Source organism: Salminus brasiliensis, chromosome 3 (assembly GCF_030463535.1).
Source record: "Salminus brasiliensis chromosome 3, fSalBra1.hap2, whole genome shotgun sequence".
Taxonomy (NCBI): Eukaryota; Metazoa; Chordata; class Actinopteri; order Characiformes; family Bryconidae; genus Salminus; species Salminus brasiliensis.
Genome location: NC_132880.1, coordinates 6,643,818 through 6,670,536, shown reverse-complemented (window position 1 = coordinate 6,670,536; position 26,719 = coordinate 6,643,818). Strand labels below are relative to the sequence as shown.

Genomic DNA, 26,719 nt, shown 5'->3' with positions numbered 1-26,719 from the left:
ACAGCTCTACTAAACAAACTAAAACTGTGTCAGTATGACCAGACAACAGAGTGGGTTAAAGCATATTCAAAATGGCAAGGTTCGTTGGGTGTCCCTGGTCAGAAACCAACTGCAAACCAGTCCCTCACTACCCCATAATCACTGTTGTGATGATATGGAAGTTCTGAAGTTGTCCAAACTGATACAGGTTGGCTAGACAATGTATCTCACCAGCTTAGGCCCCTGCTGAGTACATGGAACTCACAGCCCAAGCCAGACTACATTACATTCCTCAAACCACTCTGAATTCCTGTCTTCGAGTTATGACTGGTTATATAATTCTCACATACTTGGCTAAGAGTTTGTCTCACTTTATAATCTCATTGAAGTCGCAGCTGCATTTGTTCCTCATAGTGTGCTTTCACTCATAATGAAAAAAGTATGTGTAAATGCTCCTGATGTTATACATAGAGAGGAGCAGGGCCCAAACTAACATGGGGTGGAGAAGTGTAGCCCTGACTTTTGAAGTGGCTAACATTTTTATTTGTCGTTTGCTTGTGTAAAAAGATAAATCTTGGTCAAATAATTAGAAAAAAATATATATTAAGCCAATGTGTAGAATTTAGGAAATATGATTGTCGAAATTTGCTATTATGAATTATTATGCTATTACATAATTATGGAACTCACATATATATATATATATATATATATATATATATATATATATATATATATATATATATATATATGTGTGTGTGTGTGTGTGTGTGTACATATAGTTCCTCACTTCTATCCACTGAGCTGCACATTTATACATTTTGCAAACATTTGGTACACATTAGGTACTTGCCAGCCATCTAGATAGGTAAGAAGAGGGTTCCAAATATCTGAAAATCTAGTAGATTCCCCTTCATATTCGATTCCCGGGCTCGGCGAGCTGCCACTGTTGGGCCCTTGAGCAAGGCCCTTTACCCTCTCTGCTCCCCGGGCGCTGGAGTTGGCTGCCCACCGCTCTGGGTGTGTGTGTGTACTCACTGCCCCTAACACATGTGTTTGTGTGTGTGAGTGTGTGTTCACTACCAGATGGGTTAAATGCGGAGGACACATTTCACTGTACACTGTACAGTGACAAATACGTGCACCTTTAACATACTATAGAGCTCATTCAGCCAGGTTTCATTTTTAGCAGAACATTAGCATAGCTTATCATACCAAGACAGTTATCAAACCAAGCTGGATAGCTTGGCTCTTACAGCGAGCCGCTCTTGTTCTTGTTGGATGCGCTATATTTTTCCCAAGTGAGTGTATTTGAAAAACCAAGCACTTGTTATCGACGTTTATGTTCAGATTGCTGATAATAAAGCAAGTGATGTGTGACTTATAGTGTATTCTTATACTTACAGTGTTTTCTTGTTCAGAATTGATGAATTTTCCAGCTGTGAGTTCACATTTATTACATTTCAAGTAATGCCTCAGTTCCTCAGCATGTTACTAATAGAGAACAGTAGATTGAATGGCAGACATGCAGCCACGTGTCAGTCATTTTGAACATTAAATGGAAAAGTGCATGGACCAACAACTTGAACGTTTCAGATATGGTCATTAATGGGTTAAATTAAAAAGTGCCTTTGATAACTATGCATGTTATGCAAGATGGAGTTGATGTTCGCATATGAAAGTGTGTGATCCCCCATCTGTGTAAGCAGCCACTGGCCCTTGCTCCCTGGAGTAGCAGCGTGTTGACTTTGGAGACACTCTAGAGAAATGTGCTCGCTGCAGATAAACGGGTTTGTTATCAGGTACATCTCTGGCGCTTTTTCCCAGCAGCCTCTGGGGCTTTGTTTGTTAATTTAGGTGTTTTTATTGAGTTACGTAACAGCCATGCGGTCGGAGTGATGTTTCCATCAGCGCCACTGCCCTAGTACACACAGGCGGGCGGGAGGGGGAGTTTGACTGACAGGCAGGGCAGTAGCGGCATTCGATGGGAATGTGGGAAAACATTCTGTCTTTGGGTTATTTTGGATCAAGCGCACTCGAGCTGGAGAGCAGGGTTGAGAATATTCGGCCAATTAAACTCCGTTAGGTAACTCCAGCATTGTGCGCATGCTGCTGTCATGTCACAGCCACGCTTATTTGACCCAGGCTAAAGCTTGGGGTCATTCCCAGGCCAAAGTGTTCTTTCATGGTGAGGGTGGGTGGAGGGGGTTGTACTCTGTCTGGGTGAGCAAAGGTCTTCCGGCAGTTTCCGCTCTGGCCTCCAACAATGCAGGTATCCGGGCTGTGGCTGATGGCAGGCGTCCTGTTGGGTCCGTGTCCCGGCATCCTTCACTCTGCGGGTAGGACGGCGAACGGCTCCTCATCACTCACGCACTCCCATGGGTCTGAGGCGCATGGCAGGCTTCACTGGCGCAAGGTCAAACTGCAAAGTGAACTGCTTGACCACAGTGTATGTGTGTGCTGCTTTCAGCTCTGGAAAACACACTGAGCATTTCTAATGACATGCATGACTGTGTGCAGATGTATACTCATGTAGACGGTCATATCAAAATATTCTGACCACCCCATGTATAAATAAGCGAGCACACCAGTCAGTTGTAGTTGGAGTGCAAAACGATCATTATGGCAGAAGGACTCGATTTGACTGATGTCCAGTGATGTCTTTTGTTGGAGTAACTGTCTCTAGTGTCCACAGAAGGCTTTCTACTAGATTTTGAAGCATTGCTGTGATGATTGCATGTTGGATGACCACCAGCCCACCTCATCACCAACTCCCCACCTCATCCTAGAAGTATTGGATGGAGCACCATCCATCATTCCAGAGAACACAGTTCCACTGCTTCACAGCTCACTGCTATACCAATATACTCCTCTAGCCCATGCCTGGCATTAGGCGTGGTGACAATAGGTTCATGGGTATCTGCTCCAGGAAGTCCTATTCTATTGGCAGTGCTTCTATACAGGGACTGGACAAGCTGTGTGTGTGCATTTGCATATCTGTGTCAGCAATGGGTGCAACATAAAGCAGCTGAATGCATTCATTAGTTGGGGTGTCCACAAATATTTGGACATATAGTGAATGTTGTAGTGCATGTTTTTTTTTTTTAGGCAGGATATTAATTTAATATGTCTGAAATATGTTTATTTCTAGTCTGCTGTTATTGGATGGGATCCATGACCCAGGTCAGGGACTAGAAGTGGGACCTTTTTTTAAAAGAGTGAGTGAGGAGGCTTGGGAAACAACTCAGTGTTAGCTTGTTTTATTTTATGCCTAATGAGACCGAATGAGCAGTATTGTTAACTTCAACACCTCAGAACCTTTAGCGCTGACACTTTAGTGTCATCTGTGGGTTTATTAGCGTGATTCTGAGTGTGATTCTGAACAGCGGTGAGATGTTTGCCCATGTTTGGTCGGTCTGAGTAAGAGAGAGAGTGAGTTATAATTACCCACAACAAGCACACACACTCACACATGCGCACACACAGTGAGTCATGTTGATGTTGCGCTGTCTGGAGCGCAGCCGGCAGCTGCAGTGTCCTTCAGAACGAAAAACAGGTCATTACCTGTCTGACTCCGCCCACCCAGGCCCACCGTACATCCTTGGGTGGAGTTTTGGATGACATCACTGCCAGCTCACCTGCCAGGTGCTCGCTACTGAATGAATCATCAAAAAGGCAGCACGCATGGCGCACGCAGTGTGTTTCAGGGGATACACACACACAGTTTCACGTGCTGTATATACACTGTATGTTCAAAAGTTTGTGGACACCCCTTCTAATGAATGCATTTAGCGACTTTAAGTTTCACCCATTGTTGTCACAGATGTGCAGATGTATACACACACAGCTTCTAGAGAAAAAACAGCCAATAGAATAGGACTCTCTAGAGCAAATAAAAATGAACCCATTGGAACCATGCCCAATGCCAGGGGTCGTGGGCTAGAGGAGTATAAAGCCCCCCAGCATTGAGCTGTGGAGCAGTGGAGCTGTGTTTTCTAGAACGACAGGGCTCCTTCCAGTACTTTTGGGACGAGTTTGTAAGTTGGGCATGAGGTGGGGTGGTGATCACAGAATGAGCTGGTGTCCCAATACTTTTGTCCATATAGTGTTTATTATACACTACTGGTCAAATGTTTTGTACAATTTAAGAGTGCAAAAATTAAAAGGAGCATCATGCAAAGATTTGGATACCTCAAGAGATTTGAGCTCTCAGATGACTTTTACCAAGGTCTCAGACCTTCATCAGCTTGTTAGGGCTATGGCTTGTTTACAGTCATGGTTAGGAAAGACCAGGTATTCTAGACCAATTTAAAGCTTACCACTTATAACTATTAGAACTAATAGAACAAATTCTTCCGACAACCAATGACGACTGCAGCCTCAGAATTATTCAACCCTTTGAATAATGACAAGCGTCATTAGTTGTTACTATAGCATGCTTCTGCTATTATGACCTGCTGCAAACATGGTTCATAGCCAGCAACCAGGCAGCTTCTGCCTTCATTCCTGAGACATCTTAGCCCATCCTCATGGGCAATGGTCTCCAGTTCACTAATATTCTTGGGTTTGCTGCAGCAACCGCCTTCTTCCAATCCCACCAAAGATTTTCTATGGGGTTCAAGTCAGACGACTGAGTGACGACCACTCCAGAATCTTCCAGGACTTTTTCTGAAACCAGCCTTGGTGGACTTTGAGTTATGCTCGCGATCATTGTCCTGTTGGAAGGTCCAGTGACACTCAAGCTTCAGCTTCCTCACATGCGGCAAGACATTTTCTCATAGGATTTCCTTGAGACACTTGGTTGAATCCACCTTGCCCTCCACACAGTACACAGCATTTCCAGTGCTAGAGGAAGCAAATCAGCACCAGACCATCACAGAGTCACCGTCATAGGTTTCTCAACTTGAGACTGTGGAGGGACCTCTATAGCTATAAGGAACATTCAAGGAAAGACAAATGGTTTCTTGAAGGTTCATCAAAGCATCTTAAGAGATTTCTCTATGACCTCAACTTGAAGAACCTCCAAAAGTTCCTCAAGGATCTTGTCCTTTCAACAGTGTGGACAATGTGTTCTTTTCAGTGTGTTCTTCATTCCTCCTCCTCCAGACATACAGCTGATCCATGGGCCCGAAAAGTTCCAGTTTTGGAATTCTCTTCTGAGAAAAGAGCATAAGCAACGAATGACAAATGAAGAAACACGCAAACACACAGGCATGACTGTCTAGGATGTACGAATGTCAAAGCCTTGAAGACTCTTTGAGGACATGACTCAACGTTGCGATGCACTTATTAATCTCAGTCTTAAATAGAAAGCAACACCTGTTCTGATGTCAGCTTAGTCATAGCTGGAGAAAATAGCAGTTTGATTTATGAAAGGGAAGGATTCCATGTAGGACACTGCAGAAGATGTTCTCAGCTTTGTTTTTTTTTTGTTTTTGTGTTTGTTTCGGCTATCCAGACACCTGCACACGGAATCCTCTATATATGTGTGTGTGTGTGTGTGTGTGTGTGTGTGTGTGTGTTTGACCTGCTTGTGTTTTATGTTTTTGGACGGCATCTTAGATGAACACGGTGACTCCAGGTGCTACAAACATGGAATCTCCCTTGACTGTCAGACATTTTTGTGTAGATATTTGGTGTTGGAGCGTGGGCATGTACATGCAAGTGTTTCTAAGCACTGTATATAGTAGCTTTACACACCTGTGTTGTAGGGCCAGGTGTGAATGTGTGCATCTGTGTGTGTGTGTGTAAAGATGGAGCCAGTGTCAGGTATCTGTAATCCCTTCCATACCTTTCATCTTCGCCATCAAACGCTGCATTTGAGCCCAGCCTGGAAAAACACTGAAACACTGAAAAAACACACATTCATACACACACACACACACACACACACACACACACACACAAAAAACAGAGAGGTTGCTTGCTGTCAAAAACAAATCTGTTATGAAAAAGAGATTTTTGTTACATTAAAAAATATATATTTCTTTTCTAGTACATGTGCACTAAATTATTGGGACACCTGCTCATTTATTGTTTCTTCCGGAACTGTTTCTACTGTCCACAGAAGGCTTTCTACTAGATTATGGAGGAGCATTGCTGTGAGGATTTGATTGCCTTCAGCGACAAGAGCATTAGTGCGATTAGGATGTTGGATGATCACCACCCCACCTCATGCTCATCCCAGATGTAATGGATGGAGCACCATCATTCCAGAGAACACAGTTGCTCCACTGCTCCACAGCTCAATGCTGGGGGGCTTTGTACCCTTCTAGCCTATGCCTGGCATTAGGCATGGTGCCAATAGGTTTATGTTTATCTGCTCCAGAGGGACTAGACAAGCTGTGTGTTTGTGCTGAGTGTCCACAAGACAAGCTGAGTGTCCACAAACATTTGGACATGTAGAATAGTTCATATATGGTAACTGCGAGGCCTGTTTTGAATTCATAGGCTGTTGGTTTCAAGCGATGATTGGAATTAACAGACCCAAAGTGTGCCATGGAAACGTTCCCCTCATCATTACACTATTACACCACCTCCACCAGCCTGAACTGTTGGGTCCATAGATTTGTGCTGTTGGCATCAAATTCTGACCCTACTGAAGTCCAGATCAGCAGAAGTCCAGAGTCATTAGACCAGGGTACATTTTTTCAGTCTGGAACTGTTTAGTGTTGAGGGGCCTGTGCCCACTGCAGCCTCAGCTGTCTGTTCTTGGCAGAAAGAAGTGGATCCTGACGTGGTCTTCTGCAGTTGTGACCCATTGGCCTCCAGGCCGGACACTACAGTTGTACAGATTGGTTATCTGAGTTACTGTAGCCTTGCTGTCAGCTCCAACCATTTTGACCATTTTTCATTGACCTCACTTATGAGCAAGGTATGTTGCCACTGATTGAATAACCTCTAGAGACTGTTGTGCTGAACCAGGCTAAAGACAGCCTGTTTAATTGTAAGGGACTAAGAAAGGTTGTAAATGCTCATATAAAAGTCAATCACTACTCTTTTTGGCACGTACAACACAGCCATCATAAATAGTGATGGATGTGTCTCTTTAGGCTGGGCAGTTAGCTTTAAATGTGAGGAGGGCACTTTTCAGTGATTTTCAATATGAAATCAAATGAATGCCATGGACAGTTTTGATTTACATGAGTTCTGACAAGCTGAGAAACAGAGGATTGCTTAAGACGATGATAGGACAGATTTGCTTGTGCAGCATTCGGAAGTACGTTTCCTTCTCTTAATTTTGTTCACTTTGCTTAGAGGACCGATGGAGTGATGCTTGTCTCACGCTGCATAAAATTAGTATAAATTACAATAATTTACTGGCAGCAGTTTCTACAGTCATTTACTGTTTTAATTACACAACTCAAAAATGACAATACTTTACTGCTCTAATACGTACCCACAGCTGTTTAAGGATCCTCCATTTTTCTTCATTATGTATTACAACTTGTCAAAGTATAGGCAAACAGGATGAATTTATCTTGGGAGCTTATGATCTCACACCTTGAGTTTATGCTAATGGTTTGTCTTAAGGTAAAACTGTGTAGCAAAATGGTTAGATTGAACACAAAACACCTTAATGATTAGGGACATGTAAACTGACCTCCAAAAAGCACCAGTTTTACAGCAAACTGCAGTAAATCTGCATGTTTCCAATACAGAGTATATTCAATGTCATAGCACTGAGGTGAGGCTATATATAGGGCGCTTGTGTCCACAGTCCTGGTTAATTCTTTGCAAATGCAAAACTATAACTTTTTGAGTGTTGTGTTGTTGACATGAAGGGGAATAAAATACTAAAATAAAGTGGTACAAAAAGTTATTTCAGCAGGATTCACCTTTAAACTGATCTTAAATCTTAACATCATTACAAAAAAAATGGTTCTTTATCGAAGGTGTCAAAAGTAGAAGGTACTAAGGTAGAAGTGGAGATTTATATAGAAGTTGAAGTATCAACTTAAGCTTTTTACTCCAGTAAAAGTGTAAAAGTACTGGTTTCAAAACTACTTAAAGTATAAAAATATAAAAAATAAATAAAAGGAAAACAAATGCCAAAAGCTTAGGTCGCGCCACAGGGGCCTATAGTCCTTAACCCCCCCTCCCCAAAAACGCCTTTTTTTTTAGTTGCTTATAAGTAATATAATGGTGCAAAAAGTCAAACTTCAGAGGCCCGTTATCAATAACCTTTATTGAAATGTAAATTTGGTGCTTAATTGGGAGTCTCTGCCATGGACATCTTCATACTAGGCTACAAGCGTCTGTTATGTCACGCTTTCTGGATGGCACAATTTAACTGGCTTTTTTTTAAATGAAAGGAGTAGGAGTAAAACGTTAGCTGAAAAATAATGCCTCCAGTAAAGTATAAATAGCCAAACAGTTTATTTGTATTTATATTTCGTTACTTGACACCTCTGTTCTTTATGGAACTAAACTGGTTCTTCTATGGCATCTCTCAAAGAACCATTTGCACATATTTTTAGTGATTTATTTGATTGAGAGAGTGATTTATTTGCCAACCAGACTATATAGGGCCAATTACTAGTCTAATTGGGTGGGCATGGACCCCATGAGACCCTGCCACAATGACCTCCACATCACAGTTTTGAGGAAAAATGGTTCTTTATGGAACTAAACCAAGTTCTTCCATGGCATCTTTCAAATAACCATTTATACTTCTATTTTTTAAAAGTGTATGATTTGCCAACTAGACTATACAGGCCAATTACCAGTCTAACTGGGTGGGCATGGCCCCCATGAGACCCCTCCCACTATGACCTCCACAGCACAATATACTGTTCCTCATCTACCTATCAAAGTTGTCATAAACTGAGTATGTTAAATCGAGTGGGTTAGTACAGGGATAACCTAACTGGCATTGTGCCATGGCATTTCATGGCTGGATTTGAAGTTTTCATTAGTATCTTTTGTGTAATCCCTGATGATCATCCCTCGAGTATAGCAGCATGTCAAGCGGCTGAGGAACTGGCAGAAAATAAAGTCCACCTGAGCTGAAACTTGCAGTATTGCACCCCCTTCAGGCTGCCCCCTCTCAGTGCAGGAGTGAATGGATTGCCTCCTGTCTTCGGCTCTTTGAAAAGCATGTCTATACATATAATTATGTGTTTGTGTCTCTTGAGGGATGTTCCAGAGATGCCAAGTCGTGGCATGCACCATCATGCACGTCACATCCAGCCGCCGGCCAGCCAAGCAGGATTGCGGCGGTTGTGGTTAACATAGCATGAGCATTTGAATAAGATTGTTTGTGTTTGGTTGCAGCTCCAGGAATGTGTTTTGAAGTTCCGACAAGGGCTTTGAAGGGTTGGGAGGAGCTGGAAGACGTTTCCTGTATGTTTCAGTTATATAGTGGCCCTACATTCATAAAAGCTCATTTACTCATGTTTTCGAGGCTCAATTCAGTATCTACTGGCCAGGGAACTGAGATGGAGAGGTAAAAATGTGAGTTAGGAGAACTTTGGACTGAGCTAAGTTGAGTTAACTCAAATAATGCTCTGTAATCAGTTATTGCATCATTGTAAATTGGTCTGAATCTTTACATATTAAACTATTGCTTTAGCTTGAGGGCATCAGAATCGTTTGCACTACTGACATGTATAAAGTTTAGCATGTCTGGTGTTATTCCGTGCTTATGCATGTGTTATAAGGTCTCCATGTTGACAGCCTTTAAGAGAACTGTCCAGAAATCTTCAGAATTGCTTGTATTTGAAAGGCCTCAGGGCTGATAACAAATGATGGGTCACTCTTTCCCTTTCTCTCTTTCTCTCTCAGGCACAGGGTGAGGGAGCAGTGCGAGTGTGCCTGAAGGAGAGGGGTCAGGACGTGCTGGTGCTTCAGAGAGTGGCGTCGGACCGGACATCTCCGCAGACAGCTGGGGGAGGAGTCAAAGAGGACGAAAGCGATAGGAGGTGAGCAACCCATCCCTCTGGCTCTCTCTTTCTATTTCAGCATTCTGTCTCCTCCTCCTTCAATCACCTCCTCTAAGCCGCCCTCCTCCTCCTCCCTCCTCCTTCCAATCACCAATCACTGGCCCCCTCCCCTCAGCGTTTTCATAAACTCAGGCTGCAGAGCTCGCAAGAGCAGAGAGTGCAGCGGCCTCTGACAGACTGGGAGTTTGCAATGAGGGTGTGTGCGCGTACGCATGGAGTGTGTGAGCGTGTGCCTCCAGCTGTAAAGCTAAGGCTAGGGAGGAAGAGCATTTGTGTGCCCTTGATGGGTGTTTGTGTGTTTATGCTTATGTGTGTCCTGCTGTAGTGTGTGTTTGCGGTTGTGAACGGTGCTTGAATGCAAAGTGCAAGTGTGTGTTTGTGTGTTTGTGAGCGTGTGTGTGCTGGAATACAGGCTTTTTCTCCTGCCGCAGAACATAGTGCTTGTGTGTATTCAGGTTCCAGCAGCAGCAGCAGCAGTGACAGTGCAGGGAGTGTCTGCTCTGCTGTGCAGTCAGGCAGCCATAGAGGGAGTGTGTGTGTCTGTGTGTGTACGTGAGGGAGAGTTTGTGTGGCCGACTTGGTGCACCCAGACTGGGCCTGGGCTGCTGGAGCAGGGCAGTGTGTGCCTGGCTCACCTCCGCACCTAGCCTGAGGCATGACGCAGTGACCCGGGCCGAAATGGCCAGCGTCCGGCCGAACCGCCTCAGCCTCAAACCCGTCACTCTGGTGGAGGAGGAAGAGGATGATGACGATGACGATGAAGGCTCTGAGTGTAGCAGCGACAGCAGCAGCTCTAAGGATGACGCCGCAGGAGCCACCTTCGACGTCCCGCACTTTCGCTACATTGACGATGAGGAAGACGACGAAGATGACGTGCTAAGCAGCAGGGGGTGGAGCAGCAGCTCGTACTCAGTCTGCTCCACCGACGATGACTACCCGTCCGACTCTTCATCCTCTGTTGTGTCCGACAGGTACGTGGTGGTGTCCGGAACGCCGCACAAAATCCTGGAGCACCTGCTGAGCGACCTGAGGCTGGACGAACACCAGGGGGCGACGGAGGGCAAAGAAGCTGGTGAGTGTCTCCTAGCTTGGTGTGTCCGAACTATGAGTTGCTGAGACTAGTATATCTTTAAACGCCGCTGTGGGCAGCTGTTGACCAGTCAGGGTCAGTGCTGAATGCTGCTGCGCATTTGGATCGCCACTGAGAACTGCTGAAGTTGGAAAGGAATCGCGTCCCAAATTGTAATAGCTTTTTGTTTGTCTTCTGGTTGTCATTGGTTACTGGTGAATGTATCATTTTAATTTCAGTTTAATTACCTTTACACTTGCATGGTACAGCGGCACTGGGGTCAGAGCGCAGGGAAAGCCATGCTACGGCACATCTAAAATAGAGAAGGTTTAGGGCCCTGCTCAGTGACACAACAGTGGCAGCTTAGCAGACGTGGGTATTGAACCCACAACCTTGTGTTCAATAACCCCACTGTTGACCATGAGTGATTGTTGGAACACTCTAGTGTTTAGTAATGAATGCATTCAGCTACTTTATGTTTCACCCATTGCTGACACAAAGTCCCTATAGAGAAATATTGCCAATAGAATAGGACTTTCGGGAGCAGTTTGGCACCTATTGGCACCATTCCAAATGCCAAGCATGGGCTAGAGGCCCCCCCGTCCCCAGCTTTAAGCTTTGAAGCAGTGGAACTGTGTTCTCTGGAATGATGGTTGGTGCTCCATCCTTTACTACGTTGGGGATGAAGTGGGATGGTGATCATATAGTATATAAAAAAGCACTTTTTGCTAGGCCCCTACATAAATTTATTGACAGAATACTTGTCTGGGACAGTCTTTCATTTTTTATATATTTATTTTTATTTAAAAGGCTCATATCTTACACGGCTCTTGCTTTTATTATGTTTCCTTTAGGTCCACTTGACATTTATGTTCTTATGTTCAGTTTATGTTCTAAAACCAGTCATAATTCATTTTTACACGGCACTTTTTCTAGAATTAAACAGACTACCAGGCTTCAATGCATACTGTAAGTGAGATCTCTGTTGGGATATACCATTTCTGTCATGAAAAAAAGACTTTGTATCTCTGTCTTTTCTGTTTTTGACTTTTTTTTTGACAGTTCAGATTTGGCAGTTTGTGGACATCCCTTCTAATCCCTTCGCATTCAGCTACTTTAGGTTGCACCCATTGCTGACTCAGATCTGCCAGTATACACAAAACTTGTCTAGTCCCTGTAGAGAAGTACTGCCAATAGAATAGGACTCTCTGGAGCAGATAAACATGAACCTTTTGGCACCATGCCTAATGCTAGGCATGGGCTAGAGGGATATTAAGCACCCAGGCTAGGCTGCAGCAGTGGAACTGTGTTTTTTAGAATGATGGCTGGGCCTCCATCCTGACCTCATTAACACTCTTGTCTATGAATGCCCTTTCATATCCTCACAGCAATGCTTTAAAAACTAGCAGAAAGTCTTCCCTGGACAGTAGACAGTTTTTTAACACCCTTGATTTCAGAGGAAATTGTTGTCCATATAGTTTATCATGATAAATGAACCAATAAAAATGCTCTAAAATTACTTCAAATGAAATCTTTATGTTATTGTTTAGAAGGTTTTTACTCTCTCTTGTAATGCTGACATTTTGGAGATAAGAGAGTTTAGCATTAATGGGTGGAGCTGAGCCACTGCAGGCTCTCTGTGTTAAATACTGTTTAGATGGACTGAAGAATGAATGGTACCTCTTGGGCTCTGTTTACATAAAACTTGCACTCTAGTCTTCTTGTAGAACGTTGGAAACCATGCTGGACAACTATGTATTATCTGGCATTGCTAACCTGCCTGGATTCACAAGCATGTGCACAGATCCACGAATGCCTCACAGCCAGCACATGTTTTGATCTTCGCGGGCGTGGGGGCATATTTCTAAATGATCCGTCAGATAAGAACTTCACAGGAAGGCGAACAATAGAGTGGGAAGTCCTGAGATGTTTGAGTTGCCAAGCAAGTGACATTGGTATGGGTGAAATGGTCACTCTTCACCGGGTTCCATTAAATGAATGCATTTGTGGTTAGAACCTGTTTAATGAAACAAAGTAGCGACCTAGACACTATAGTGCACCTGTCAGACTTGTTTTTCAGTTATACAGCAAGAGGATGCTTAAAAACATCAAGCGATCAAGCACTTCAGCCATCATTAAGGACATAATTTGGCCCTTACCACAAAAGTAGGTTTCTTCCAAGACGTGTTTAGTGTTATTGGTTCGTCAGTCTGGTAGTAATATGTGTTTTGGGTGGTCCAATCAAAAATGATTGGATCAGATTTCTCACGTCATTTCCTCTGGACGAGAGGCATGGTCCACGTTAATGCCGCCATGCTGCTCATGTTTCAGTGTGGGCTGTTTGTGATTTTACAGTCTGGGTCTGGAATCCCAACATCTGAATGACTCTGAGAGGTTGGGGAAAACACATAGTCCCGTTCACACCTGTACTTTGTACTAGCCACTTGCCAGAGTTGCCAGAGGTGAACAGGGTCTTATTACAACCCCAGACGTTTAGTTTGGTTTGTTCTTTACTGTTGAAGTGAGTGATATCACCAAAGAGCTTTCAGAGGCCTTCAGAAACTAAGGTGTAGATGCAGATGAGTCTGGGAAGGAGTTTAAAGAGATCTCAGAATGATTAGAAATCGGCTGTTCCACTGTCCCACTAAATCACTAAATCAAGTGAAACCACTGCCAAAATGGCCAGATCAGGCCAAGTTCAGCCCAAAAGCTGACCACTAGGTGCATAAAGAAGTCTCCAACAATCCTAAAATGCCATCACGGGATCTACAGGTAGCTCTTATGACGGTTGGAGTCAAAGCATCTACTATCAGAAAGAGACCAAAGAAACCCTTGCTGTTCCTCCTTGCACATCTTCAATGAAAATCAGACTTCTTTGTTGTCTTTCTGAAAGTAGATGCTGTACTTTGACATCAGCCGTAGTAAGAGCTACATGTAGATCCCGTGATGGTATTTTAGGATTGTTGGAGAGTTCTTTATGCACCTTGTAGTCAGCTCTTGGGCTGAACTTGGCCTGATCTGGCCATTTTGGCAGTGGTTTGGCCTGTAGATCACATGATGATGTTGTAGGATTTCTGGAGACTATGGATGGGCAATATTGGGCAATGTTAACGCGATACAAGCGAGCTTATCATGGATATTCTCAGTGCTTCCAGAACACTGATCAACTGCACATTTCATTACAGAAAGTGTAATTAGTGCTGTTTAATTAGATAACGTGCAGCAGATTTTAAATGTACATAAATGTACTCAGTATTTGAACAGCGATAAATATTGTGTATCATGAAATTGTCTTTAAATATCGTGATTATAATATTTTTACCACATCGCCCACTCGAATTAGAGACTACTGGAAACCACACGAACAAGCCTGGTTTGAGATTATTGAACAGCGTGAGGCAAGTGTAAGATGATTTAGTGCTAACAAGTGGGCTCTAAGCCTCCATTACTTGCTAGCTACATTAGCCTTGTAGCTCCAGCGCTAAGCTAAAAAAGCATGTCTTGGATGATTGACTGCATTAGAGATACAGGGAAAATAGCAAATAGCAAGATTACTACCTGAGAAAACTGGAAACTGGAAAGCTGGTTCATTCAGAATATGGGTGGGTGGTAGACATATATGCATGCTGGATGAGGAGCCTAAAGGTGTAGCGGGGCAGGTAGGAGCGAGTGCATGCATGCTTGTGGTCAGTGATGTGATCCATTCAGATGGGCAGAAGAGAATCTATCTCTGACAGGAGCATGAAATATTAAAGCTCACTTCAAAAGTGAGTGGACAAAAGGGAAAGGGTGGGATCAAGAGAAAGACAGGGATCGAAATCTAGAGCTGGCCCAAAGAAGAAAGCAAGTGATGAGGCGTAATCCTGATTGATATTTGGAAGCCATATTGGCACATTAAACTGATGAACATTACTGAAATCAGCTGAGTAGGCAGTTAAAGTAAAAGTTCTCCCATCCCTAATAAGTCGAGATGCTAAATGTGACTCTTAGTTGTGCTGCTTCGTGACTCACGGGTGTACTAGCTGCAGGCCTCATGGTTTTGCTGGAATGCAGTGGCAAGTCAGAACTCCAAAAAAATGGACCCGGAATGCTGTTTGTTAGGCACTTTGTGTTCACGTGTTTCTTAACCCTTTAACCTGCTGAACCCTGGCTTAAGTGTCTTAAGAAGAGGTTTTGAACTGGAATGAAACATGCTGTTGCTTTCACATGCTTGTGATTGGCAGGCTAACATCACTTTGATGTTTCAAGTAGGATTCATGTAGCAGAGAATAGTTTTGTTTAGTTAGCATAGTTTTTTAACACTGTTTTTGCTGTCTTCTCGGCACAGCTAGCTAGCTGAGGAGATTGTAGCTGGTTGGCTTGCCTTAGTTTTTAGCCTAGCACATATACCCATGGTGCCCATTCTCCAAGTGGTGCCTCCCCAGGTCGACTGGGGTTCATATTTAGCCTGCCACCAATACCAACGAAGGCCCTTCCCTAGTTGACTAAACTGAGTATTTAGTCTAGCATTGATGCACATTGAAGCCCCTCTCTAGGGTAGGGCTAGGGTTAGCTTTTAGCCTAGCATGGATACCAACGCATGACCCTTCTCCAAGTGATGCTTTCCCCAGTTGGCCAGGGTTAGCTCTTAGACTAGCACGGACACCCGTGGGGCACTTTTACAAGTGATACTACTCCCCGATTGGCAAGGGTTACCTTTTAGGCCTAGCTTTTGGCTGCCAATCCCTCTGTGGATTGGATTAGCTTTTAGCCTAGCACAGATACCCATGTGGTATATCCTTTTCCCAGCAGTTTCCCCAGTCCGCCTAAGGCTAGCTTTTAGCATAACAAGATAATACACAGATAATAACCACAAGGACTGTGCTAGGCTAAAAACTAAGGCAAGCCAACAAGCTACATTGGCAAGGGTTAGCTTTTAGCCCCCCCACCTTTTAGCTCACCCTTAGCCGTTAGCTTACCCACAGCAGGTTAACGGAGGAGATTTCAAGTGTCACTGAAAAGGTTAGATAATGAAGTGTGTATGTGTGTGTGTGTGTGTGTGTGTGTGTGTGTGTGTGTGTGTGTGTGTGTTTGTTCCCAGTGCTGTTGTGTTGGACACACCCACAAGCAGACTGTTAGCCCTTCGGTGCTGTGCATCCTGTGTAATTACCGGTGTGCTTGCGGTTGCGCTTAGCATTTATTCCCCACACGCTCTGGTAAAGAGAAAAACACCAGTTTACTGGTCTGTGTTTTTAATGTCAGCACAGAACCAATACACACCCCCATACACACACACACACACACACACACACACATATATATGCAGAGCTATAAGACTAAAACACCACATGCTTATGCTTGCAGCCACACACACTACCATGTGAGGAGGATACAGTGGGTTGCAGATGGGGGAGGCTGTTAGTCAGCACAGTACTGACAATAATATGTCAAGGTTCGGTCCTCTGTTGTCTTCAGTAAATGTCACCATAATTACACGAACAATGGTCAAACCGAGGAAAAGGAACAGGGTGAAATGTCGGATTCTTAAGTACTTGTACAGGACAGGTGATTTTAGGTGGGACTCACTTTGGAACTTCACTTTGATTTCCTAGACTAATCCTTGATGACTATGTTATGCATTATTGGAGAATCGATGAGTTCAATATTAGTCTAGACTAGCCTTCGCACTACAGTACAGAGTTTAGTACAGACTTATTTTAATTCATAGAGCAGTCGAGCACCGGACCCAGCTTTATATTGCTGTGTTGTCCTAGAAGATGAGGTTTGGTTGATCTTTATGAGCTTTATGATCCGATTGACCCTCAAGCAATGCTTTGTCTAATTAATAAGTGGGTTAAGCCAGGGTTACACTGAGATTTGTACCCCCCGAGAATCGAGTAGGATGTAAGGTGTGCAAACATTTTGCCATCCAGTCGCGTTTCAGACCAGTTGGAGTTTTTAGTTGTGTTTCCCTCTGTGGACTGGATTAGCTTTTAGCCAAGCACAGATACCCATGTGGCCCTTTTCCCAGCAGTTTCCCAAGTTCGCCTAGGGTTAGCTTTTAGCATAACACAGATAATAACCTTTCTCTGAATGGTGCTTTCTCTAGTCAACATAGCATTAATACCTATGGAAACTCTTTTCCAAATGATGTTCCCCCTGTTGGCAACAATTAGCTATTAGCTTGGTATGGATACCAACAGCAGTCCTTCTCTGGATACAGAGCTCTCTAGTATCGTATTTACATCAGAAGGAAACTGCAAGAAAACTATTAAGGTGCGCAAACATTTGGCCAACCAACTGATCGCGGTTTAGACCAGTTGGAGTATATTAAACATTTGATGTTTTGAACACTTTTGAACTCTTAGCATAACCTAGTAGTGTATAGAGGTCAGTGACCTTGTCTGAACAGGTCCCATAATAAGCTTATAATTTATTAAGCTTAAAATTTTATTAAATGATGTAATGGTTGCCGTCCACATACTTCTATGCGTCCTTTACGTTGACATGGATATTAAGCAATTCATCCACTAGAGGGCAGTTCAGCATCGTAAGTTTCTGACTGGGGGGTGAAGGAGATATGATAATGTACGTACCACAGAAAATACAAAAAAGGCAGTGGTGTAAACGGCTAAAAATTTGGCGTGTCCTCATGCCACCTCATGGCTGATCCTTATGGCTACACTGCCCCTAAGATTTCCAGTGGTTCTGCTCAGCAAAGTCCTTGAGCAAGGACCTTAACCCTCTCTGCTCCCCGGACACCGCAGCAAAGGCTGCCCACCACTCAGCGCACGGGTGCTCACGTGTGGTCCATCCGTATCCGCAAGCTTTCAGAGTACAGACAGAAGGCGCCGCTTCTGTATTTTTATTGTTGAGCATTAATGAGCCTTAGGTTGGCTTGCCTTAACCATTGTTTACTGTGTTGTGGATGTGTTATCGATTGAGCCATTCAGAGCGTAACCCATTTCGTCAAAGGTGGATGTATACTGTATGCCCTATTTATGCACACAAAGCCTGCAATGTGCAGTTAGACAGCTGTGCCACCCAATGTACATTTCCGTGTTTAAATTAACTGTAGCTTATAAAGAGTCTCACTAATCTGATCTATAGACTTCACATATAGAACATGTATGTGTCTACATTACTCAGAGCTCGTTCTTAAATCCTTTGGCACCTTTACTGTGAGTGGGATGCTGGGAATGAAAATGATGAAGCTTGGCTGCTGGACAAACTCCATACTGCAGGACAGTTGCTGCAATCAGCCAGAAGGCACAGTTCCATCTTTCCTTGTCATTCTGAAATAACAAGATCATTCTGTCTGTGAGTCTCTCTCTCTCTCGCACGCTCTCCCTCTCTCGCTCTCTCTCTCTGTTCTGTGTGTATAGAGCTGCAGGCCTCAGCTGGATGGTCTGCCTCTCTTGGGGCGTTGCTGTGTTAGCACAGGGAAGATGTATGATAAAGATGAAAATGGATATTCATCACTGGGGAATGGGGGCAGGCAGGCAGGTGTGTGTGTGTGTGTGTGTAAGAGAAAGAGAGAGAGAGAGAAATAGAGAGAGTTCAGTTTACTACAAACACAATTTAGACTGCAGTCGAAGCCTGAAAACATTGCACTGTTTACTCCATTAAGATCCCACACCTTCACAAAGCCCTCAAGGTCCTCCAATGTAGGATAAAGTAAATTTGTGTGGCCGCGCTGGTCCACGCTCCCACCAGCCTTTTAAAACACAACTCATTACACTTGCAGAGCTGCCTGCAGCTTCTGCTTCCTACTGTAATACATGTTTGACTTGCCCTAAAATACAAAATCGATCAGTGGCCTGTTGCCCTTTCCATTTTACAGTCTGGAAAGGCGAAAAATAAACATGCCAAAAGAGGCAACATGAGTGCAATAAAGAAGAGAGAGAGAGAGGGAGAGAGACATAGAGAGAATGTATAATGGAGCCAGAGTGAGAGAGTACAGTTGTAAGATGTAGATAATGTATGTTTATGTTTATGTGACGACGGGCTAGTGTTTGTAGTACCTGCGTCCGTTCTTGGTCTGCAAATGAATGGTCTCGGCCTTGTCTGGGTATTAATCTGACGTGGCCTTGTCTCCGCCTTTGGGTACGGAGGGCTCAGTTATTGACTGGCCACCTACAAGTGCAAGGCCTCCTTTATTTCCAATGAAAAAAGATGTGAGAGCACACAGTGAGCTCCTGTGTTAATGAGTGTGGCCCCTTCAACCAGGCACGCGTGGAACGCACTGGAGGAATGGCACGCATGCACAGATTTCTGTGCCACTTGCCCCAAGGCTGTATAGAGAATGTCTTCCTGCGAGCGGATGGTGTAAAAAAGCAGAGCAGGAACCCTTCACCTGACAGCCATGCTGTGTGCATTCTGGTGTAAAACAGGCCTGGGTTAATCTAATGCATACTGTCACTGTTAGGGTTGTGGGTTCGATCATCGGGTTCACTAAGCTGCCACTGTTGGACCCTTGAGCATGGACCTTAACCCTCTCAGCTCTTCGGTCACCTTGCTCACTGTCTCACTGTGTGTGTATGTGCTCACTAGTGCATATATTAAGGGGGGAGGTCAAATTCAGTGACAGTTATCTAAATTAACTAAATACGAAGATATTAAATTAATCAGATGTTAAATAATTTTATTAATTTATTTTGTATTTATTTTCAGTTCATCATTATTGTATCTGTATCATATATGATGCATGTAAAATGAACTACAGACAGCTTTTATGTTTATCTTTATGGAATTTTAACATACAAATATGGTAAAGATAACCTGTGCATGTCTTCTGAGATTTATAGATCTAGTCAGGCCAAGATTTATTTGTCATTTGCACAACCTGTCAGAACATTCATGCGTCAAAAGGCTTGCGGTGAGGCTCAGGTAATTACTCTACAGTACAATAGCTCTAAATATAGTACATATAGAGAACGAATATTCCAAATATACTGGAAAAAATCCAAAACAAAAACAATAAATGAAGTATACAGAAATATAGTAAATAAAGAGAACAAAACTACACTAAATATACAGAAATATAGTAAATATACTATATATACTAAGCAGAATATATTAAATATACAAAAATAAATGAAGTATACAGAAATATAGTACATAAAGAGAACAAAACTACACTAAATATACAGAAATATAGTAAATATACTATATATACTAACCAGAATATATTAAATATACAAAAATAAATGAAGTATACAAAAATATAGTAAATGAACTGAAACAAGAGGGTCCTGTTTCTGGAACTCTCTACTTTCTACTAGCATTTTAGGATTTATACTAGATTTGGAGCATTGCTATGAGGATGTTGGAAAGCCACCTTCTTCTTCAATTTCCCAGCTCATCCCAAAAGTTTTGGATGGAGCACCATCCATCATTCCAGAGAACACAGTTTCACTGCTCCTCAGCTCAATCAACAATATGCTGGAACTTTGTATGACATTTCTAATGTGCTGGAGTTTCCTAATTACAGCATATCCTCATTGTTTATTTCGTGGAAACGTACACTAGAGCTGCATGGACTGATAGAGCAGATCAGATCCACCTGAGAGTCGACTGAACTGGAGATGAACAAGTGGAAGGGATAAAAACTGAATGTCATTGCTATTGTGTTAAACCTGTTACACCGTGTTTCAAATTGAATAGTAACCTAGAAATAATGTAGAACCCTGTTTACTTCTCAAAATTTGCAAAATTCAATTTCCTATTTTGCAGGTTTAAATAAAATAATAATTTAGCCCAACTGTGTAAAACTTTTAATATTTAAGACATATACAGACAGAGCAAAACAGGGCCTCATTCCATGGCTGCATAACAGCATAAACAGTGGCACCTTCATAACCGAGTAATAACCTGATAATGTGCAGCCTTTGGGCAGGAGGTTGAAGTCGGAAGTGACAGACGCGGGGCAAAATGAAGCCTGAACTCGTTTTGGCTTTCATGGCCTACAGTGACTGAGAGATTAGAGACTGCACATGTTTGTGGAGCATTCCTTCCCCTTAGGCTAGACACACACACAGACACACACACAAACACACAGACCAGGGAGGCCTGAACACATTACTGCCAAGTAACTGCCGACATGCATATTCTCTGATCAATGGAGCTTATAACCTTCTTCATTGCGCGCGTCTTACAGAGCTGTGAAATGTAGCGCTGTGTGTTTTCTGCTGTTTATTGTGCTGGCGAGTTGAATCATCTCCGGCTGGCTGATGAGAGCAGCAGTATTTTTAGATGGTGATGATTTTTCACAGCTTTGACATTTTGAATGGAATGCATTTGGTTTAAACCTCGTCTAATTCAGCCGCATAACCATGTCCTGTCTTTCTTTCCTTACAGAGATGCTTCTGGACGACTTCTTGCTGACCTATCTAGTGTTCATGTCCACCAATGACCTCTGCCAGGCACTGCTTGGGCAATATCCTTCCTTCCTTTGCATGCGGACACTAGAAGACTGGTGGCAAATAAGCAAATAGCCATAGCAAACGTCTGGACGGATGGATCTTGTCTCAGATGTTTTGTTAGTGTTGCATCTGTCTTTTCATTTGCATAGAACAGAGCTGATTTATGGTTATGAATATTACATAATCAATTGCTGCTTATACTCGATTGGTAGAGCACATACTTGGCCTCATATACAGCTCCGGAAAAATTAAGACACCACCCTACATTATCACTTAATAAAATACAAATAAAAATATTGCTATTTAAAGCATTTTTTTTGCACAAATGACAACAATGCTCAAAAACAAATGATTATTATAATTATAATGCAAAGACATTATTATTTAAATTTAAACAACACTGTACTAATATTTGACATTTAAGAGCATTCAGTAATCAGTATGGTGAAATAACCTTGACTGCCAATCACAGCATATATGTCTTGGCAGGCTCTCCACTAGTCTAGGCTGTTGGGTGACTTTATGCTATTCATAGTCTGCAAATTCACATAACTCAGCTTTGTTTGATGAAATGCCTGGAATAAAATGTCTGCCATACACATTCATACACTCTTTTTTACAGGGCTATATGTATATATATATATATATATATATATATATTTCTATGAAACTATGATTTCTTACCAGAGATGGTGATTGGAACCAGGGGTTGTGATGCTGCATGGCAGTTTTGTAGATAATGTTGATGATGGTAAAATAGTGGATGGATGCATAGATTAAAATAAAACTGGGCCAAAACCTCTCAAAACTATTGTAAAACAGTCTTAGCTGTCTTTACTACAGCACCCCTGGAGCAGAGAGGGTAAGGGCTTTGCAAAAATGCCTAGCAGTGGCAGCTTAACAGCTGGGTATCAAACCCACAACCAAGTGATCAATAACCCAGCCTGGTAAGGCTTATTACACACTATGGTGTATTACTCAGTAACCACAGGGACTTCTGCACAAACTGGTGGGGCTATTCTTTGGCAATAGAAGTTTGTAATAACAATTTAGGCCCACTGGCGAGCCATAGCCTGCTTAAGGGTTTCAGTGGCCAGGTTCACAAAAGTATTCCTACGTAAGATCTCAAATAATTTATTTTCTTTTATAAGCGATTTGTGACTTTGACGCCACAATTTATAGCTTATTGTGAGACACTATCTTCTATTAAAAATATGAGAACTGTGGCATGAGACTAAGCAACCTAGGGCAGCAGAGACAGCATCTTTCGTCATGCAGGCTACAAAAGACGCTGAAGTGCTAAAAGCTACTGTTAAAAACAAGGGAGCTGAGAGAGCAAGAGATAGAAAGGATGACCCCCACGTTTAACCTTTGTTGAAGTAGAAATAATTCTAGTCAATTATAGCAATTAGACTTCATCAGTTTAGAGGCTGACCTTCTGAACTCGCAGTCTTAAGAGAATATTCATAAATATACATTTTTAAGAATCTCAAATGTTTTTTTTGAGAAAAGTGGAGGACAAGTAAGAAGGGTTTTGAGGAAAAGCTATTTATTTGAACCCTATTCTTAGTTATGAAGAAAAACACATCTAAGACAATTACATGAATCTGTTCCCTGGTTCCTGTGACCTCCACTTGAAGCAATTCTGACCCTCCAAATTTCCTCATAATTGAAATATTTCACATATTTCATATTTCTTTGTTTATATCAATCAGTGTTACCTAAAATAGTTGCTTCTGCTCTGGTCTATCATGCCAGGTGCACACAAAACAATAGGTGGCTGATGTTATCTCTTATGGCAGTGGCAGTATTTGTTGTGAGTTTGCTGTGGTTACCGACCCTTAACCTACAATCACCTATTGCACTAAGCGTTGTCGTGGCAAGGAGGAAGGAAAGGAGGCCCTCTACCGGAAGCGAAAGGTACTGCACCTGGTTTCCCAGTGGAGCTCACTCTATAAAGACTTCCTGCGTGAAGAAGAACACGTCAAACTCTTCATGAAGGTAAAGATGAGCCTCCGTCATAATGCTGTAATCTATCCACATGTCATGTCCATGTAGGGCCTGTATTCCAGGTTCCACGTTGGCCCCATATATGGATGCCCACTAAGGTCAGTGGTGGGACCAGGAGGGGTTAAACATGGGTCCCATCTGGGTTGAACACTGCACATAAAGCCTAGGTAGGTCCATGTGAGATTAAGGAGGGCTGTAACAATGGGGCTAATTTGGGAAGCCCAGCTGGGTCACAGTAACAAAGTATGTACATGCCCACCTGGAACTCACCTGGTATCTACCTAGCCCACGTTCCACCTATGTGAGTCCCACTTGAGCATGTTGGCTGGGTGGTCAATTTCTGAACCAAAGAGCTGCTCTTGGCTGGATATTATTTATTGGGTGATGAACTCTCAACCTAGCAGTGACATTGACATGTTTAAAGGAACCCCAGCAACACCGCTGTCCCTTCTACACGCATACCAGCTCCACGGACACACTGCCAGGCCAGACACTTGTGAAAAAGACTGACAGACCACTACAAACATTCAAAATGGGATAAAAACTAATAGAGTTCAGGCTATTAAAGATACTGATCATATCCACAAACACTCTTCTACTTCTCCTCTGCTTCCTCTGTGCTTCTGCCGTGCCTCCCATGTGTGTGCGGTGAGACAGTATTGTTGACTCACATGGTCACGCCAGAAGATTAGTTTAGATCTTTGGGGAATGCTTCTGCCACATGCTGGGACTTGATGCTTTTAATCGTTTTTCTCCTGTCTTCCCTCCAGATGCCTCGCTTTCTCTTGCTATCCGTCTCTCCCGGCCCCCACCCCGAGCTCTCCAGCATGCATCCTGCCAGAGGCTACAAACAAATACGGCCATTAGGAGACTATTTAGCGTGTCTTACAGGGCTAAAGACATTAGATCTGTGTAAGATGCGAAGGGCGCAACTTGTTCTCTCTCGCTGACAATGGAGCCGTACGGGTGATTAGAACCGGGGCTGCTGGCTGTATTAATGGCACAAACAGGAGCGATGTGTGTGAGCAGATGGATCCATGTTATTTTTAGTGAGATGAGCTCAGATCGCTATCAATCACTTCCCAGTGGTTCTTATGCTGGCAGTAACTGGGGTAGATTACTGGTTTCTGGTTTAATCAGAAGCTGATGCGAGGCTTGCTCACTGAACACTTTATTAGGAACATAGCTTAAGAGTATACCTTCCCATTTATGGAGCTCTATTAGGTAACATTCACCATGTTCAACCATCAGATGGGTCAACCACCAGGTGGTCTGTTTTGAGTATTTCTTGAACTGCGGATCTTCTGGGATTCTCAGCACAACAGTCTCTGGAGTTTTTTTTAGAATGGAGCAGTAAAGAGAAAACATCCAGGGAGCAGCAGTTCTGCAGATTGAAATGGACCTTGTTGATGAGTGGGGTCAACAAAGAATGGCCACACTGGTTCATGCTGACAGGCTGAGAGTCTCAAACCTTGAGGCGGATGTGCTATAACGTCAGAAGACTGCCTCAGGTTCCACTTTGGTCAGGCGAGAACTAAAGGCTGAGGCTTCAGTGGGCACAGGCTCACCAAAACTGGACAGTTGAAGACTAGAGAACCGTAGCCTGGTCTGATGAATTTGGATGGTAGGGTCAGAATTTGGCACCAGTTGTGTGTCACGAGTTGTGTGTCAAGGCCGGTGGAGATGAAGTAATGGTGTGAGGAGGGTTTTCTTGGCACACTTTGGGCTTTTGGGTCGCTAACCATGAGCAGTCCTTTACGATCACAACTTACAGATCTTCTAATGGGTATTTCCAGTAGGATAATGCACCATGACACAAAGCAAAACTGGTTTCATGAACATGACAGTGAGTTCAGTGTTCTTCAGTGGCCTTCCCAGTTACCTTTGGGATGTGGTAGAACAGGAGATGCTCAGCATGAAAGTGCTTCTGAAGAATCTACAGGAATTGGACAAGAATCCCAAATGACTCTTTTCAACTTCTTGTGGAATCCATGCCATGAAGATTTAAGGCTGTTTTGAGAGCAAAAGGAGGACCTACTGAGCATTAGGATAATCATTGCCAGTATCTGATTATCTGATCGCAGTATCAATAAGGCCTAAACGAATGAATGACGTTGCGATGTCAGATGTTCACGGCCATATTGCTTTACATCCCCTTTATTCACTTTGATTCTGCCCCTCTGTCTCATTGAGTACCCTCTTTGACTTTCGTCTTGCACACACACACACACACACACACAGACACACACAGCATACAAGAACATACCTCCTCTTGTCATAACCTGCCTTTTTCGCCCACTCGGAGTTGCCATGGCAACCAAAGTGCCATTGCCCGTGACAGGCTGTTCACCGGTCGCCAGTATAGATTATTATGTGGAGTGTATCCCAGGTGATGGTTGCCTGGAAACTGGCGAGAAAGGAGTTGGTTTAGAGGGGTCAGCGCAGCGCTGGGAGGACACAAGCCATTACAACTGTCATTATACACCTACCAGCTAAGGGCTATGTGCTAGACAGGGTGGGAGAGGTGTGGTACAGACAGTGTGTGTAAGTGTGTGTGTGTGTGTGTGTGTGTGTGTGTGTGTCTCACTGTCTGAGAGTGTAGAGAAATCTATTTGAAAGCGTATGAAGACAAATGCTTGTGCGTTTTCCCATGACACACTGCTGTTTGTGCCCAAAGTCCCAAAGCCCTGATTCATGCATGCCCGCCAAACCTCACCCACAAACACCCGCCCACGTTCCCTTACATAGGTGTGTGTGTGTGACTGCATTTATCTGAACATAAACACATGCTCTTTTATGCACACCCCTTTCATCATCTGTAAGCGGAGTCACCGGTAAACGTAAAGCCAGATATATGCAGCATATGTCCAAAAGTTTGTAGACACCTTCTAATCCATCGTTTCTTCAGAAATCATCAGATATTAATAGGTAGTTTGCTCCTTTGCTGTCCTTTGGAAAGGCTTTACACTTGATGTTGGAACATCACTGTGAGGATTGTGATTACAGTCAGCCACAAGAGCAATAATGATAGGTACTGATGGTGGATGGTTAGTTCTGGACCATCCCAAATGTATTGGTATTGGATGCAGTTCTCCTGGTCCACAGCCCAATGTTGGGGAGAGTTTTATACCCCTTTAGCCAGTACTTTGCATCAGGTGTGGGGATTTCAGGCTCATCCAGAACGTCCAATTTTACTGGTAGTGCTTTTCTGTGGAGATCGGTTGAAAGCAAATGTCAGCAGTAGAAGAGTTAGGAATGAAATCATCCAACACCCTGACATCACTGACACTCTTGTCGCTAAAAGCAATCAAATC

At 43.2% G+C, this 26,719-nt stretch overlaps 1 protein-coding gene across 4 annotated transcripts in view; it reads left to right on the top strand.

Moving 5' to 3' along the window:
• rapgef5a (Rap guanine nucleotide exchange factor (GEF) 5a) overlaps window positions 1-26,719 on the top strand; it is a 97,696-nt gene that overhangs the window by 54,179 nt on the left and 16,798 nt on the right. For all 4 annotated transcript variants that reach the window (XM_072675313.1, XM_072675312.1, XM_072675311.1 and 1 more), the window contains exons 10-13: window positions 9,766-9,902; window positions 10,895-10,995; window positions 21,331-21,409; window positions 23,252-23,396. In XM_072675313.1, the coding sequence (XP_072531414.1) occupies window positions 9,766-9,902; window positions 10,895-10,995; window positions 21,331-21,409; window positions 23,252-23,396 (462 nt within the window). The remainder of the gene's footprint in view (window positions 1-9,765; window positions 9,903-10,894; window positions 10,996-21,330; window positions 21,410-23,251; window positions 23,397-26,719) is intronic.